Source organism: Nuphar pumila, chromosome 6, assembly GCF_984573655.1.
Source record: "Nuphar pumila chromosome 6, dmNupPumi1.hap1.1, whole genome shotgun sequence".
Lineage (NCBI taxonomy): Eukaryota > Viridiplantae > Streptophyta > Magnoliopsida > Nymphaeales > Nymphaeaceae > Nuphar > Nuphar pumila.
Window position 1 is genome coordinate 97,762,022 of NC_143254.1, and position 19,178 is coordinate 97,781,199.

General features: G+C 35.0%; 1 protein-coding gene across 4 annotated transcripts in view; it reads right to left on the reverse strand.

Moving 5' to 3' along the window:
* Positions 1-19,178, reverse strand: part of PAP26 (purple acid phosphatase 26) — a 45,353-nt gene that overhangs the window by 10,175 nt on the left and 16,000 nt on the right. For all 4 annotated transcript variants that reach the window (XM_090008402.1, XM_090008404.1, XM_090008403.1 and 1 more), the window contains exons 3-5: positions 7,445-7,645; positions 5,232-5,343; positions 4,369-4,592 (exon numbers count right to left, since the gene is read on the reverse strand). In XM_090008402.1, the coding sequence (XP_089864528.1) occupies positions 4,369-4,592; positions 5,232-5,343; positions 7,445-7,645 (537 nt within the window). The remainder of the gene's footprint in view (positions 1-4,368; positions 4,593-5,231; positions 5,344-7,444; positions 7,646-19,178) is intronic.

The window sequence follows — 19,178 nt, forward strand, 5'->3', positions numbered from 1 at the left end:
ATGGTCTTCGACCGGAATTTGAGCAAGTTTTGCATCATAGGACTTCAACTCCTTATATAAGTGAGGCTCTTGCTCAAATTTGTCAAGAACAAACAAGACTTTGAATGCAAAAGTCTAATGACGAGGTTTTTGCCGTATCAAGACCCAAATTTTTTGTAAAAACTTATAAACCACTTCACTTTGAAAGAAAATTCAATGAAGAATGATATAATAGGGAAGGATACAAGGGAAAAATTACTTGTCATCATTATAAAGAACTGGGGTATATAAGACCGGATTGTCTCAGGCTCAAGAAAGTGGCCGCCGGAAGTAAAAAAAACTCAAGAATTAAAGAAAGAGGGCAACTTCAATGATTTAACAATTGCCCAAATAGTGAAGGCGTCTCACAAATTCTAAAAGCCATTCCTTCTAGATCCGGTGCCGTCATCTCTTCTTCTTCTTCTTCTCAGGGTAAGTGTTCTTGGATTTTGGATTCGGGAGCCTCTTTTCACATTACATATAATGAGTCTCTATTATCCGATTGAACTAATTCATATTTTTCATGTGTATCAACCGTTGATGTTACTTCTTTGAAAGTTAAAAGTATAGGAAACCTCAATAATATTTCAAAAAAAAAAAATTGTTCCAAATGTGAGGGTTATTTCAAAATTAGATTTAAACCTTTTTTTGGTATCTCAAATTTTTTATTATGGGTGTAAAATATTCTTCTCATCTAAGGTTTGTTGGGTGCAGGATCTCCGATCAAGGAAGCTAATTGGGCAAGGCTATAGAATAGAAGATATTTACTATATGGAATCCTTATGTTTACCTAAAAACTCTTTCTGTAATCATATCAAAAAAATTAATTTAGATCTTTGGCATAAAAGATTAGGACACCCAAGTATATCTAAATTATCTCATTTTTCATTTCTGAAAAAAATTTGTAAGGATAAAGAATTTGTATATGAAGATTGCATACTTGAAAAAATGCAAATTATGCCTTTTAGATCTAGAACTTCCTTGACTAATGAAATCTTTGAATTAGTGTATTCGGATGTATGGGGTCCCGCTCCCATTATGTCAAAAGGTGGTTATTCTTATACTACATTCATATATGATTTTAGTAGACATACTTGGATCTACTTCCTTAAACTCAAATTCAAAGTTTTCTCGTATTTTAAAATTTTTTATAATCTTGGTAAAAATCAATTTAAAACAAATATTAAAATCTTCCGCACTGACTCAAGATGAGAGTTTCTTTCAAATGAATTTCAATCCTATCAAAAATTTTATGGTATTTTACACCAAAGATCTTGTCCTAGGACCCCCCCAAAAAATGATATTTTCGAAAGAAAACGCTGTCATATTATTGAAACTACTAGGACCCTACTCATTTCAAAAGAAATTTCAATTTTTTTTAGGCCGAAGCCACTCTCACCATGGTATATCTAATAAATAGAATGCCTTATAAAGCTTTGAAAAACAAATCTTCAATTGAAAAACTTTTTAAAATTCCTCCCGATTTGAAAAAACTAAGGGTCTTTGGATGTAAATGTTTTATGCTTCTTGAAACATATAACAAACTCTCTCCTAAAACTATAAAATGTATTTTTCTTGGATATGCTGAAAATAAAAAAAGCTATCGATGCTATGATCCAACAAATGATAAACTTTATGTCTCTAGAAATGTAACATTTCTTAAAAATGAAAATGGATTTGATCTTGAAAAACTAAGGAAAAATCCGAGTATGCCTTCTTGTTTGATTTGTTACCTAAATCAAATAATGAAATTATTGATAATAATATTGATAATTTTAAGTCTATTAATAGACCAAGTGAAGAAAGAGAACCAACTCATAACCTCTTACAATACTCTAGACGAGATAATGGGGAACATTCATGTGCTTTTGAAAAGTATAGTCAACCAACAAATATTGAAGAGTCTAGTGTTAGAAAATCTGAACGGATACACATAGGCCTCCAAATAGGTTTGTCTCCTATGAATCATTTTCTCCAAACTATAGGGCATGCCTTTTACCAATTCATTAATATCATGAACCATCTAACTATAAAAAAACTAAAAATATAAAAGAATGGGTAGAAACTATGGAAATAGAATTAGATGCATTATACAAGGATCATACCTAGGCAGTCCAACATCTTCCTAAGGGAAAGAAGACAATAGAATGTAGATGGGTATTTAAAGTCAAAACAAAGAGTGACGGGTCCCTATAAAGGTATAAAGCAAGATTAGTTGCAAAAGAATATTCTCAGAAATATTGAATAGATTATGATGAAACATTTACTCCAGTAACTCGCATGACCACAGTTAGGGCTTTAGTTGCAATAGCATCCATTAGAAAATGACCTATATATCAGTTCGATGTTAAGAATGCTTTCTTAAATGAAAATTTAAATAAAGAAGTTTACATGGATCCTCCCCCTGGTCTAACTATTGAAAATGAAATGGTTCTTCGTCTTCAAAAAGCTTTATAAGGGGTTAAACAAGCTCCTAAAGCATGATATAATCGGTTTAGTATAACTGTGTTGAATCTTGGATTAAATCCTGTTATACTGACACTACCTTTTTTGTAAGATCTACAAGTACCTCACTTATCATTCTGCTTTTGTATGTTGATGATATGATCATCACTGAGAATGATCAGAAGAAAATTGAATAAATTAAAATTATGCTTAAGAAATCTTTTGATATGACTGACCATAGTTTTTTGAAATATTTTTTAGGAATTAAAGTAATATACTTGCCAAGAGGGTACATTTTGTCTCAAATCAAGTTTGCAGCTGATATTGTTGCGCATTCGGGAATCACAGATACAAAATATGTTGATACTCCTGAAGTGATAACTGCTAAAATGAGAGCTAAAAGCAAAGTTTTATTAGATGATCCAACTCCTTATAGGCAACTTATCAAATCATTAATATACCTATCTATTACTAGGCAGGCATCGCACATGCATTACATGCTGCAAGTTTGTTTCAACATGCGGACACATCAGTTCACATGAGTGTCATGCTAAAAATAGTTTGATACATCAAGAAACTCGTATCTAAAGGGTTATTCTTATCATCTTCATCATCTTTAAATCTTATTGCTTATACTGATTCTAAATGGAGATGAGATCCCAATAACTGTCACTCAACTATAGGTTTTTGTTTGTTTTTAGGTGATTTCATCATTTCTTGGAGATTTAAAAAACAATAGAAAGTGTCTATCTTCTACGGAAGCTGAGCATATGGGCAATGGCTTATGTAGATGAGATCATTACTTTCATATATGGGTATTGATATTTCAGAACATTCAAAATTATGTTGCGATAACAAAAATGCCATATATATATAGCCAACAATCACACATTTCATGAGAGAACAAAACATATTCAGATGGATTGCCACTATATTCGAGAAAAATACTTGAAGAAAACAATTAGTTAGACTGCCTCTCCAACAATCTTTTGAATTACATAAGAAAAACAAAAAAAAGACTTTACTGTCCCTATTGGATTGTATTAAATTATATGTTATTAAATAACCAAAATACACCTGATATACGTATATTGTATAAATATACGTATATCAGTTAGGTATAAAAATATATACACAATATTTTAACACTCTCCCTCAAACTTACGGTGAGATCACAGAAAGTTTGCTAAGAAGATACAAAAATCTTGGTAGAGAAAGAGCTTTGGTGAAGAACTAGTCGTTGGACTGCCCCCAACGGTCATATTTTATGAGCGTTGGACGCAGTCCAACAACTCCCTTTCAATGCATGTGAGGCTCTATAAATAAAGCCTCACCTGTCTATGTAAAGTGTTTTTTCTAAAGGATATTGTGTGTTGTACAAAATCTGTTTTTTATATTGTGCTCTTGTGGAATTAGTGCTTTTGTATATCTTTTTTATGAGATTGTTATCGGTCCATTAGAGACCATGTTATATTTATGCACTTGTGTAGCCCTTCGTTGGCATTGTGATTGTGCACATCTTGTTTCATTACAGACCCCACGATCCAGTACAGTAGATTGAGGTATGCGTTGATTAGACAATATTGTGATCATTGCCATAACTAGTATCAAATGGAACCAACCAGTGAGATTAGTTCAAAGCTATGTATGAAGCACAAAATTCTCACATGAAAATTAGCAACCTGCCACTTTTCCAACATATTTTTTTAATAGGATGAAACAAATTCATCCAGTTTTTCTGAAGTAATGTGCTGGACAAATACCCTAGATCTTTATAAAGGGAACGCATAGGCATTAAGTCAACACTCAAATATGCTAATCAATGTAGAAATTAACAGGAGAAAGTCTGAAATATACAAAACTTTTTCTTCTATTTAAGATATGTTCAAGTATGTGTCTTTTTACCAGATCAGGCTTGTACTCTATTTCATGATTCCCAACAGTCCATATCCATGGCTGATAAGCAACACTTCGTTCAACAAAACGCCCCCATGAATCCCAGCGAATACCATTGTCATACTTATAATTGTCAGCATATGAAAGATCTCCAACAAATAACACTGTTTGCCCTCCACTCTGCAAGTAATGCTCCAGCGTGGAAAGAGAATTAAATGTTTGGCCCAAGTCACCTGAAAACTGATGACATTAGTACAATTTACACAACAAAATTCTTTCCTGGAATAACTACCATTGAACTGAAAAAAACTGCATCACAAACAATCAGGAGAATGCTCTGCAAATCATATTCATGAAGAGCAGAATGATCGGATTGATATCAATAAACTTGTAAACTATTACAACAATACAATCAATCAACATAGTATTTTGTATATTTGCTAGTAACCTAATTTAGGCATGAATTTCTCATGAATTAGTTATTCAAACAGAAGGTTCCTCCTGCTTGCTACCTTCAGAAGGCCATTTATTCAAACTCCTTTCTTGCTACCAATTGGTGCTGACCAATTCTTGAGGCATAGCTATTCTACTTACACATGAATAGTAAAATATTATGCCAAGAAATATTTAAGCTAGGACAATCCTTTTGATGCACAATTAACAGAGGATTCAAATAAAGATAATAAAAAAAGGTTCATGGTCTCCTGGCTACTTTCCTAGCCATCAGCAGGTTGCACAGTGGAACTATTCCCTTCATAAAGAATCTCCAAAAGACTGCCTAATTACTCCAAATCACATACTATAAAATAGAAACAGAACTTGAACTGAATAAATGCTGACTAGACTTCATGCCATGCAGGGAAACAACTCACCAATAATACCAAAAGTATAAGGAACATCTGGATCAACTTTAGGTGGCGTGTGGAACCAAAACTCACGAGCAGATTCATCTTCTCCAAGCTTGTAGTAGTACTTGGTGTCATACTGTAACAGGGAAACAGAAATCAAAATATCATCCCCAGGAAATTTCAAGAACTTGCATCTGTAAAACAGGTGAACCAACAAAAATCAGATGACAGTACAGCTGGCTAGTATCTGCTACCTCGAGGACACAGTTGAAAACTATTACAAACTACAAAGCTAAAGCTATTCTGTTAAAATGGTGACACCCAAGCCAGTTTCTACCACAATTCCATATGCAGGTTAACAATTACTAAGTTGAACGGGGCAAGCATTCATGATTGTCCAGATTGCATCAACATATAATGAAGTTGAGCGAGCAAGCATTCATGATTGATCACGAATTTTAAATGTTATAATAGCTTTCTATAAAAGGACAAAAATGGAAAATCCAGATTGCACCAACACATAATTAAGTTGACAAAAAGGATCTTAACATCCAGCTTGCTCAGAGAGAAGAATGATTGTTACTCAACGGAGTATGTCAAATGCAGTTCAATTGTTTGATCTACTTGAAAGTGCAAGAATAGGAAAGTTCATATCCATGCCAAATTTACAGAGTGCACATTGCCATGTCCACATGTATTATATGGTGCTGCCTGTTTGGAAACAAAGAAGAGATGAAGAAAGTGTTTGTAGTAAATTATATTTTAGCTTGAAATAGAAAAATTAGAGAAATAAGACTTGTGAGTCAATCCCACGTAGGTGGGAAAAAGGAAATACATAAACATACATACGTAGATACACGCATGCATGCACAGACAGCAAACCAGGTAGCTCAAGAAACCCCAACCTGTTCACAGTGTCACAACTCACAAGTAATGGAATATTGAGAAATGCAGGACAGAAACATAACCTTGACATTTTACAAAGATGGTAGATAGTACATTTTTTGTCTTAGCAGCCAATCTAAAAATATAAATATTTTTTGTTTTTACATATGAAGAAAAAACTTACAAGTACTTGTCAAACCGATAACATATATTATATATAACTGAAGATTTGGGATCAGAATATCATAACGGAGAGAAACTAAATTCTTGGAGTTTATCAAACTAGAGAGATAAGTACAATTATATACCTTGGTTGAAATGTCTCATGGGAGATTTTGCTCTTACATTGTTCAAAGTCTATAAGTTAATGTCAATTTGATTCCAATTGGGTCCCCTTCTTCTTCCAATAAAACCCTTTTAATTCATTTCTTAAAGGAGCCTGGAAAAGTTTGTACTACCTTATCCCTTTTCAAGCATAACTAACAGTCCTCTTTTTGATGAGCTTGAAAGCTACTCCCTGTTGCAGCGCTAAAGCCCTTCTATTGCCATCAAATGGATGGGATTTCACTCTTCTCTTTCTTTTCATTGTCACTATGATACCATGCTATACAAAGTAAAACTTGGTGTGAACACACAGCATGCACACACAGAGAGAGCATAAAATGAACAACCATATAGGCATAAAGAAGTCTATCTGCATCTTATAATCTACTCCACACAAAAAAATTAAAAGTTTAATTGGTTTAACATGAGCTGATGAGTGAATGAGTGCAAACAACACATATGATACATCATTTTCTTTTTGAGGGGAACATGATGCATCAATCTTAGTGCATGGATGAAATTCATAAGTTTGATGAATATGCAAAGTAAAGCATAACTAATTTGATCATCTTCGTCTTTAATGGAGTAGCATGAAGAAGACTCTGTGCATCTTGTAATCTATACAGGTGATATTTTTCGCTTTCAAGTATAAGCTACAAATTCTTCGTATGCAATACAATATTTACACCATACCTGTTCTGTGTCTTCCTATTTAATTTTTCCTTTTTTCCTTTTTGGTTGATAGTCAAGCTAGAGGTTGCCCCAGTGAGATTGATAGTGCAACTCTACCTGGTTCAGCTATCTTGTTTGACCCCTTCATTTTCTTCTATGTTCTTAAAAGTGCAATATGTGCATTGAATCGCATTGTGGTCAAGCAACATTAAAGTTGTAAAGCCAATAAACTGAATGACAATTCATTCAACATATATTAAAAGACTATTGAAAAAAAACAATCATTCTCAAGCAATGATAATAGCAGTCCATGTAAATAACTGATAATAGGAAATGGCATTTCACTGAATACAAACCTCAAGGTTATCAACTAAACAGTGATGGATGTAGCCGGATGTATAGTTATAGAAGGTATAGTTTGTAATAGTTCCTTCAGCATGATGATCATACTTTTGCTCAGACTTCCCATAGAAAACTTTGCTGGACCCAGATTCACTTGGAGTCACCCATGAAATAATCACAGCCTTTCCATCATAATCACCTTGAGTGATATGCACCTGCAACGTATCACCTCCTTTATTAAGTCCAATTGTTTAAACTAGCTTGCCATGAACCCATTGAATGTTGAGCAATTTAGGACAATTAGCATGGATGACAAGGCAATCAATTTTGAAGAAAATTCATGGGTGAATCCAAACTGATATGTCTCAGTAATGGCAAAAGTATCAGAATCTATTGATACTTTGCTACAGATGACAGACCATCAACGATGAAGCATAATTAGTGGTGATACCATGAAATTGGTCTCCAAAATTTCAACAGCACTACCAATTTGGAAGATGGAACAGTTCAAAAAAGAGGGAGCAGTCATGGATGAATAGCACATATGAACTCTGCTGTAATGAGATATTGCGGAAATATAAAGAGTGCTTATGAGCACTTACCACAATGAATAAAAGAGACAATATCACAAGTCCACTAAGGGACAATACAAGCACAAGCCTTTAAGAAGGCAACAATATAAAAAGCCTCTTATTGAAAAGAGAGAGAGCTCTCAAGAATGAAAATATACAAGGGGTTCACCCCTATTTATACAAAAGGGAGAGGAGAGAAAGGGAGGCCAAAGGCCTCAAAAGGAGAGCCCAAAAGAGGGCTCCCATGGAGTCGTTGGGAGCCCCCAACGGTCACATTTGTGACCGTTGGGGGCTCCAACGACTCTATGGTTGGAGCCCCTTTTGGTCCTTAAAAAATACAAAAAATAAAAGTAAAAAAGAAAAAAGAAAAAATACATTTTAACAAAAAACGAAAATAGTTGTTTTCTAAAACAACTACGTGAAATTACAAAAATACCCCTATCGGGTATTGATGTAATATTATATATATACATATGTATATATATATATATATATTATATATATAAGAGGTACATTTTAACACCCCCCCCCCCTCAAACTTTACGGGGAAATGACAGAAAATTTGCCAAGAAGGAACATGAAGCGAGGAGCCGAAAGAGCTTTAGTAAAGAAGTCTGTCAACTGATATTCTGAAGTGACATATGGTAGAACAATTGTTCCTCGTAAGAATTCATCACGAACATAGTGACAATCCATTTTGATATGTTTTGTACGCTCATGGAAGGTATGATTGCTCGCAATATAGATGTCACTCTTGTTGTCGCAACATAATTTTGAGGCTTCGGTAATATCAACCCCCATGTCTTTAAGCAGACTGCGAAGCCATACAAGTTTCATTGTCGTGGTTGCCATAGCCCGATACTCAGCTTCAGTGGATAATAGTGAGACTTTCTGTTGCTTCTTGCATCGCCAGGCAATCAAAGAGTCCCCTAAAAAGACACAAAAATCAGTAGTTGAGACTCGATCATTGGGATTACCTCCCCAATCTGCATCACTATAAGCAAGAAGATTCAAGGAAGAAGAGGAGGATAGAAATAGCCCTTTATTGATGGTATTCCGAATGTAGCAGATGATCCGGAGAACAACACTCATATGCACAGTTGTAGGAGCATGCTGAAATTGGCTAACTGAATGAACCGCACGGGCGATATCTGGTCTGGTGATGGTTAAATAGGTAAGAGACCCAATGAGTTGTCTGTAGGGTGTGGGGTCTTCCAGAAGAACCCCATCCTCCAACCGTAATTTGACATTAATAATCTCGGGAGTCTCTACTTTCTTGTCATCAGAAATCCCAGACTTAGAACAGATATATGCAGCAAGATTCATCTGTGACAAAATATATCCTCGAGAAGAGTATGCAACTTCAATTCCAAGAAAATATCTAAGAAAACCTAAATCAGACATATCAAAATTATTTTTTAACATATTTTTAACATCAATAATACTATTTTGATCATTCCCAGTGATGATCATATCATCAACATAAAGTAACAATATTACAATACTAGTACCTGCATTTTTAACAAAAAGAGCATTGTCAGTATAACAAGAGTGAAATCCTAATTTTATCATGATATCACTGAAACGATCATACCAAGCCTTAGGAGCTTGTTTAAGGCCATACAATGCCTTCAAAAGCCGAAGTGTTTGACCTTGCTTAATATTAATTCCGGGTGGCGGATAAATGTACACTTCTTCACTCAAACTTCCATTTAAAAAAACATTTTTACGTCAAGTTGATAAATAGGCCATTTTTTAGTTGATGCGACAACTATTAAGGTCCTGACACTGGTCATTCGAGCTACGGGAGCGAATGTTTCTTCATAATCAATGTCATATTCTTGAGAGTATCCCTTAACGACTAATCTAGCTTTATATTGTTCCAAAGAGCCATCGCTTTTAGTTTTAACTTTGAAGACCCAGCGACACCCAATAGGTTTTTTGTGTGAGGGTAGATTAACTATTTCCCAAGTATTAGCCTTTTTTAATGCATTTAGTTCAACTTGCATTGCTTCAACCCAATGTGGTATAGATTTAGCTTAATTATAGTGAGCAGGTTCAAAATAAGAATGTAGGGTTATTAAACACGCCCTATAGTTGGGTGTTAAGGAATCATAGGATACAAACCTATTTGGGGGTATTGATATTCTAGAAGAATGTCTAACTTGTGGTTCCTCAGAAGATTCAGAAATTTGAGAGTATTTTTCGAGAGCACTAATAGGATTTTCTTGATTTCTTCTTAAGTAAACATTCATATTTGTATCACTATCATTTGAGGGTATTATATCAAGATGGGACGCCTCACATGTATCCTCTATGTTTTCAAGAAAATCTTCTTGTATGTCATTAATAAGATCATATAAAATATGTAATCAATTTCATTTGTTTCTTCTATTTTATCAAAACCATTCTCTTCTTCTAGAAATGTTACATCTTTTGAAACATATAGTTTATCATTCTTAAAATCATAACATCTATACCCTTTTTTATTTTCACCATATCCTAGAAAAACACATTCAATTGCTTTTGGAGATAACTTATCCCTTTTATGTAATAGGACAAAACATTTACAAAAAAAAATACGAAGACGATTGAAATCGGGTGAAAGTTTAAAGAGCTTTTCATAGGGAGAAGCATTTTTTAATTTAGAAGAGGGCATTCTATTGATTAGATAAGTTGCGGTTAGAACGGCTTCGGCCCAAAACTTCTTTGGGATATTCCTAGAAACAAGTAATGTTCTAGCGGTTTCTATAATGTGCCTATGTTTCCTTTCCGCTAGGCCGTTTTGTTGAGGAGTCTTAGGACATGACTTTTGATAGCAAATTCCATTTTTGGTTAAATAGTTTTGAAATTCGTGAGATAAATATTCGCCACCGGAATCGAATCTTAAAATAGATATGTTATTTTGGAATTGATTTTGAATTTTTTTATGAAAAACTCTAAAGAAGGTAAATACTTCTGATTTATAACTAAGAAAATAAATTCAAACATACCGAGTAAAATCATCAATAAAAGTAACATAATAAGAATAGCCAAATTTAGACATAACTGGAGAAGGCCCCCAAACATCCGAATGCACCAATTCAAAAGGTCTTGATGAAAGAAAAGTTCTAGTTGGAAATGGAATAGATTTCATTTTTCCAAAAATGCAATCTTTGCAATTAATTTCTTTTTCCTTACAAAATTTGTTTCCAAAAGGAAAGAGATGATACATTTTGGAATAACTTGGATGACCAAGTCTTTTATGCCAAGTTTCCATGTTTTTTTCTTGGACATAAGAACAAAAATAATTTGTAGGGAGATCAAGATGGTCTATATAATAGAGGTCTCCCTTTCTATGGCCTTGCCCAATCCGCTTCTCGGATCGGAGATCCTGCACAAAGCAACCATTAGATGAGAAAGATATTTCACATCCATGGTCGGCAATTTGAGAGACCGAAAAAAGGTTTAAATTTAGTTTGGGAACAACTCTTACTTTTGGAACACAAAAATTTTGAGAATCTTTAAAAGAGCCAATACTTGAAATTTTTAAAAAGGTTCCATCGGCCGTAGAGACACAAGAGTCCTTTGAATTGGTGCAAACATCAATAAGTGCATTTTCATGGGGGGTCACATCCGGAGTCAAGGATCCAAGAATACGTACCGGGTGATGATGTAGAAGCAATAGCCGCACCCGATGTGGAGGAAGAAACTTTTAGAATTTGTTGGAGAGCCATAGATATTTGTCCAAGAGTTTCCTTGAGGTCATTGTTCTTGCCTTCATCTTCTTTGGTGGTAGTTTCTTTAAGAGAGGTCACCTTAGGCTTGAAAGTTCCATTAAGCTTTGGGCAAGTGGGTTTAATGTGACTTGGCTCATAGCAATGATGACAAACAATCATTTTTATTCCTCCATTGTAGTTTCCTTGTTTCCCAAAATGAGGAGGTTTATAGGTTCTTACATTGTTACCCGGTTTTGATACGACAAGTACTTCATCAACATGCTTACTCATGCCAAGCCTTGTCTCCTCTTGAGTGATTTCGGCAATAACATCCTCAATAGGAGGAAAAATAGATCTATGGAAAAGTGAGGATCTCACTTGCTCAAATTCGGGACGTAGCCCAAAAAGAAATTGAAACAATCGTTTTTGTTCCATTTGTTTTTGTCTTAAATCAATATCTTCCATAGAAACCCATTTTGGCTCTAAAAGAGCCAATTCATCCCATAGTGGGTTTAGGGCACTATAATAGTCTTGAATGCTAGAATCACCTTGTTTGGTGGTTCTAATCTTTTCTTGCAAGAAGTATGCTCTTGCAAGATCCTTTTGGGTATACATACCCTTCATAAAGGACCAAGCCTCATTGGCTCTACGAAATTTAGCTATATTAGCACATACCTTAAGCTCAACATTGTTCATAAATCACGCAAGGATTTTTGCGTGATTGTTTTCCCAATCTTCCACTTCTTTTTGATGGTTTTCAATGGCCTTGAGGCGAGCATCTCTTTCAAGAGCCTTTTCTTGACCTCCTTCGTTCTTCGTGAGCATAAGCTTAGGTTCCGGAATGGTACCCATGACAAAGCCCCAAAGTTTCTTTCCTTTGAGATTATTTTCCATTGCCGATGCCCACATCATATAATTCTTTCCATTGAGCTTGAAGGATAGATCAATCTTTGCATACATGATGTTGCCAAGAAGTGAGAAGAGATCCACCAAATATGAAATACACGAACCACACCTTTCCTTCAAGAATCGAGTGGCTCTGATACCATGTAATGAGATATTGCGGAAATATAAAGAGTGCTTATGAGCACTTACCACAATGAATAAAAGAGACAATATCACAAGTCCGCTAAGGGACAATACAAGCACAAGCCTTTAAGAAGGCAACAATATAAAAAGCCTCTTATTGAAAAGAGAGAGAGCTCTCAAGAATGAAAATATACAAGGGGTTCACCCCTATTTATACAAAAGGGAGAGGAGAGAAAGGGAGGCCAAAGGCCTCAAAAGGAGAGCCCAAAAGGGGGCTCCCATGGAGTCGTTGGGAGCCCCCAATGGTCACATTTGTGACTGTTGGGGGCTCCAACGACTCTATGGTTGGAACCCCTTTTGGTCCTTAAATAATACAAAAAATAAAAGTAAAAAATAAAAAAGAAAAAATACATTTTAACAAAAAACGAAAATAGTTGTTTTCTAAAACAACTATGTGAAATTACAAAAATACCCCTATCGGGTATTGATGTAATATATATATATATATATATATATATATATATATATATATATATATATATATATATATATATATATATATATATAAGAGGTACATTTTAACACTCTGCCACATTCAGCATCTTCCTCAGTTGAATGGCAGTAGATGGTCTACACATGATACAACTGTTAATCCAACTGGTTTCATTGGCAAACATGGATAAGGGCCCAACCCCAGCTAAGCATCTTCCATTGAGGTGAATGGACCACGTGGTCCATTGATAACCCTTGGGGACAGAGCTATCTGCTTGCAGCAATGCGCACAGCTGGGGCAATGGCGTGTGCTACTAACAATGGCTCCAGAACTATGGCCTAACACAAGGGACTAGTGCAACAGGGAAGATAGACATCCTCCCTGACCAAAAGGACTCTGCCACCCAGACTGAGTGCTCCAGGGAGCAGGGGATGATGCACAATCAGGGTGGAACGAGATGTGTGCGAGTGTGGGCCTAGAGAGCCCGGTGACGCGAGGTGGGTGTGCACTCTAGTAGCCAAGGCGTGTTCATGGGACACGACACTGATGTACGGCATGGTTAGTGAGGGGGTTTGTGCAGGAGGGGTCGGCAAAAATGGGAGGTGTGAATAGTGGATGTGTATCTTCCACTTCAAGGGAGAAGAAGCCTCCACAATTTCAGAATTCCCATTCATTTTGCTACCCAGCAATATATCTTAATTATACTCTCACCAAACCCTAAAACCCTACTATGGTCCATGGCCAACTAGAAAAACTACCTATAGCTCAACTACCAAGCTCTCATATTTACAATTCAAAACACTTCCTGGGCCCATCACCAGTACAAGGTGAAACTTGTTAAAATGTAACATGTAAATACATATATAATATATATTATTTTAATAATATATATTACATATTTATATTTCTTTTTTCTTTTTATTTTATTTTCTAGTTCACGTTGAACTAGATGGTCAAGATCTAGTTAGATCTTGACCACTCTTATAGTCGTCGGACCTAGTCCAACGGCTATAAATAGAGCTGTTGGACTAGGTTCAACGACTCTTAGGAAGAGCTCCCCTCCTTACTCTTCATTTTGTAAATATAGGGGTGAACCCCTCCTTTGTAAAGCAATGCTTCTTAAGCATTTTGTGTATGAATAAAATATTTTTTATTTTTCAAGTGTTCTTTCATTTATACCCTTTCAAGGGTCATGCTTGTAGTGTCTTCAATAGACACATGTTTGTTAGTTGTTCGTGCATTTGTGGAAGACCACCATTTCATTACATTGTATCAGAGCCGCGGAGACCGTAGATCTTTAAGTGATTCCGCCTCAATTTTTGTGCCTCATTTGCAAAAGGTGTTTCATCACCTTGTTCTTGGCTCAAGAAAATTTGTTTGAAGAAAGGACTTGCGTTACAAAAATTTGTTTTTTATCCTCTCTTAATCTCTTATCTACTCTTTTCTCTCATATATTCCTCTCTTATCCTTGTAAAAGATGGATGACAATGATAAGATTACCATCATACCCATGCAGCTAAATGATATTAATTATGTATTGTGGGCTTTGATTATGAAGCACCAAATTTGGGGAAAATGACTATAAGGTATAATGGATGGTTCTGATTTGGAACCTAAACTATCTTTTACCAAGAAAGAGGGTGATAAAGAGGTTCCTCTAACGGAAGAGGAGAAGAGCACGACGTTAGCCACTTATGAAAAGAAATACAAAGAGTGGAGGATAGGGCATGCAAAAATTATGTCATGGCTAATTAATAGCGTAGAAGTTAAAAAATGTTGTAGTCTTGCTAAGTTTGAGCATGTCGATAAGGCTTGGGAATACCTTAAAAACATGTATTCCGTTAAAGATATTGCAAATGTGTGTAATTTGCAAGACAAAGTTCGGACAATGACTAAAAACAACAAAACTATTCGAGAATATTATAATGAGTTGTCCAAACTTTGGGAAGAGTTGGCTCTTCTTGAGCCCAAATGGCATTGTGTCAAAGATATCGAGTTTCGCCAAAAGCAACTCGGTATGGAACATTTCTATCAATTTGTGAACGGTCTAAGGCCAGAGTTAGAATCCACCAAATCAGCCCTTTTACATCATGAAAAAATTATTTCTATTGTTGATACTATAGAAGAGCTCACTATGGAGGAAAATAAACTTATAAAAAAAGTACTCTAAAAGTTGATGATGACTCAGTTCTAGCTGTGTCTAGACGAGGAAATCATACTCGCACTTACAAGCCGCCTCATTTTGGAAGGTAAAATGATGACTTTGACAAAAGAAACGTCATTTGTCATCATTGTCATGAACCGGATGTAATGAAGTATGCGAAAATATAAAGAATGCTAAATGCATTCACAATCTCCAACAACCGAGAAATATCAAAAGAGAGCAATACACAAGTCCACTATGGGACAATACATACACAAACACAACTAAAATAAAAAGACTCTTTTATTGAAAGAGTGAGCATGAAAAATGCTTAAGAAATACAAGGGGTCTCACCCCTATTTATACAAAGAGAGAGGGCTGAAAAAGGAGCCAAAAGGGGGGCTCCCAAAGAGTCGTTGGGGGCCCCAACAACTCTATTGTGGGCCCCCCTTTTGGCATGAATCCAAAATAAAAAAGATAAAAAAAATAAAAAAGAAAAAATGGTTTTAAAGAAAAATACATTGTTTATTAAAACAATGTGAAAAGACTATAATACCCCTATCTGGTATTATAGGAGAATTATAGTCTTATACATATGATTTAACACCGGGCATTATAGGCCTCAATGTCTAAAGTTAAAAAGAATAGAAGAAAAAAGAGTTTCATCTATTGAATCTGAGTCAAAAGATCAAGATGCACCTGTATTTATGGCTCAATTGATGAAAATCCTTCAACCTCTTCTCAAAGGAATATACTCCTCAACTGGAGTGATTGTTGTATCTTTCTCCGGTCTAGGTAACTTTTCTTGGCTTTTAGATTCTGGTGCTTCTTTTCACATGACCCCGAATGTCAATATCCTATCTGAATGTCTTAAAAATAACTCAAGTGTGTCAAAGGTTTTTACAACCGATGGCACAATCTCCTGAAATAAAATGAGTATGATGTTTTGAAAATTTTCAAAAATCCAAGTTTTTTTTATTCCAGAAATTAGATATATCCCTAAACTAAATTTAAATCTCTTATATGTTTCACAAATATCTAACTATGGATGTAATATCTCCTTTTCTTCTCATGGTTGTTGGGCACAGGATCACCAATTTTGTAATTCTGAAAGTTTTTCTTGTAAAGACCGCATTTTGGCAAAATGAAAAGATAAACATTTCTTAGTAGAACTTTTGTTTCTTCACGACCACTTGAGTTAATACATTCGGATGTTTGGGGCCCCACACCAGTTATTTCCAAAGGTGGTTATGCATATTATGTCATTTATGTTGATGACTGTTCTAGACATACTTGGATTTATTTTCATAAACATAAATCTGAAGTTTTTGTTAACTTTCAAATATTTCATAAAATGGCTAAAAATAAGTTTTAGAATGATATTTTCATTTTCGCACTAATTCAGGGGGAGAGTTTATGTCCAAAGAATTCAAAGACTATCTCAATTTGCATGGCATTATACATCAAAGATTATGTCCACGCACTCTACAACAGAATGCCCTAGCCGAATATAAACATCGACACATTATGGAAACTATTAGGACCTTGCTAATTGCAAATCAGGTTCCAAAAAGTTTTTGGGCTGAGGCGGTCCTAACTGCCACCTACCTCATCAATAGGATGCCATCTTCCTCATTAAAGAATATAACTCCAATAGAAAAACTTGTCAATTTAACTCCAGATTATTCTAGATTAAGAGTCTTTGGATACAAATGTTTTGTTTTTACCAACAAAAATGACAAACTCTCTCCTCGTGCAATCTCATGTGCCTTTTTAGGATATGCTGATAATAAAAAAAACTACAGGTATTTCGACTTTCAAAATGAAAATTTATGTGTCAAGAAATGTATCTTTTTTAAAAAAATAAAGCTTCTTTGAATTAAAAAAATCCAAGGATGTCACTGAATATTCTTTTTTAATTGATCTAACTTCAAAATCCAATGAATATGATTTTGAATGTGACTTTGACAATGATCAAAGTCCTATTGTTGTTGAAAATGATAATGATAATGGAGAGAAAATCTATAGGGATGTTAGTCTACAATATTCAAGACGTAGAGAGCAAAATCTTCTATGTGCATTAGAAAAATACTCTGAAGTTCTACCCAGAAGGACATCTAGAATTTCTAGACCTCCTTAAAATTTTGTGTCTTACGAATTTTTTTCACCCACATACAGGGCAGTCATTGCATTAATACAATCATATATTAAACCATCATCCTATTCTCAAGCCAAAAATCATATAGAATGGTTAGAAGCCATGAAAACAGAATTGGATGCATTAGAAAAGGCCAACACCTGGACTATCCAAGATATTCATCCAGGTAAAAAATCTATAGGTTGTAGGTGGGTATACAAAGTCAAAACTAAAAGTGATGGAACCTTGAAAAGGTATAAGGCCCGTCTAGTGGTAAAAGGATATGCCCAAGAGTATGTCATCGATTATGAAGAAACATTCGCTCTTGTGGCCCATATCACCACTGTCAGAACTTTAATCCTTAGCCTCTATTAGAAAATGACCTATCTTTCAACTGGATGTCAAAAATGCTTTTCTGAATAAGAATCTCACTGAAGAAGTGTAATACCCGTGAATTTTATCAGATAAATGAACTTGAAATGTTTTTAAGCTAATACAAGGATAATTCTATCGTTTTATTTGTTTATTCGTATTTGGATCTCGGATATCATGTGTGGATCTTTAATATCGGATCCTTAATATCCTGTTCGGATCTTCGATATTCCATTCGGATCTTAGATATCGGATCATGAACATTTAATTGAATATCTAATAATAGTTTTCGGTCAAATGGATCGGATCTTTGGGATTGGGTCCTCAATATCATGGTCAAATTTGATATTGGATCCAGGACGAATGGAGTGGATCCGCGAAGCTTAAATCGAATTTTTAATGAGAAAATTTCTATATTGGGCCTACAACACTTTAGTGGGATTGGTATAGCCTATGCGATATTTGGATCCACAATATTTCTTTTAGATCCTGGACATTAGAGATTTAAATATGATAATGATCCAATTAAAATTTTTATGTTTGGATCCATAATAGTGGTTTGGATCCATGTATGTTAATTCAGATTCATGGTGTGAAGAAAACTTCGGATCCTTAGATCTGTATTTCTTAAAGGGTTTTATGAGCACAACGGATCTTGGACCCATAATAAGTTAGTTGAGATTCATGATAATATACTTGGGTCAAAAGTAATCTAGTTTGGGTTTATATTAAAAAATTTAAATATTAATACTTTAAAATTTTAAAAGAAGATCCAGATCCGTTGATGGATCCGGATAAGCCCGAAGTGTGGACCCAAAAAAGACATATGGCTCATGGATTACGAGTAAGGGCAATCCAAATTTGCACACATGTTAAAAATATATATATATATATATATATATAATAAATAATAATAATAAATAAATAAATAAATAATAAATGAGGTGCGTTAAAAACGGATAACATTGGGTTGGACCCAAGCCGTAACGGGTCTCGGGTCACCCGATGGGAGATCCAAAATGTGGAAAAAAAGAAAAATAGGAGAATATGAAACCCTAAGAAGGGTTTACGCTCTTAAGAAAGGGAGAGGAGAGCAGCGGCGTGAATACGTTATTCACTCAGCTGGGAGGTGGGTAACCGACCCACTTTTTTTCCCATTTTCCCCACGATCTCTATGTTTCCCATATCCTCCTTTTCTCACGCTCTTTAAAACCTCATCTTTCTCTCTCTCGTTATGCTCCTCCTCCTCTATTCTCTCTCATTATCTTCCTCATCTTAGCATGGTGCAGCGAAGAGAAGCCCCA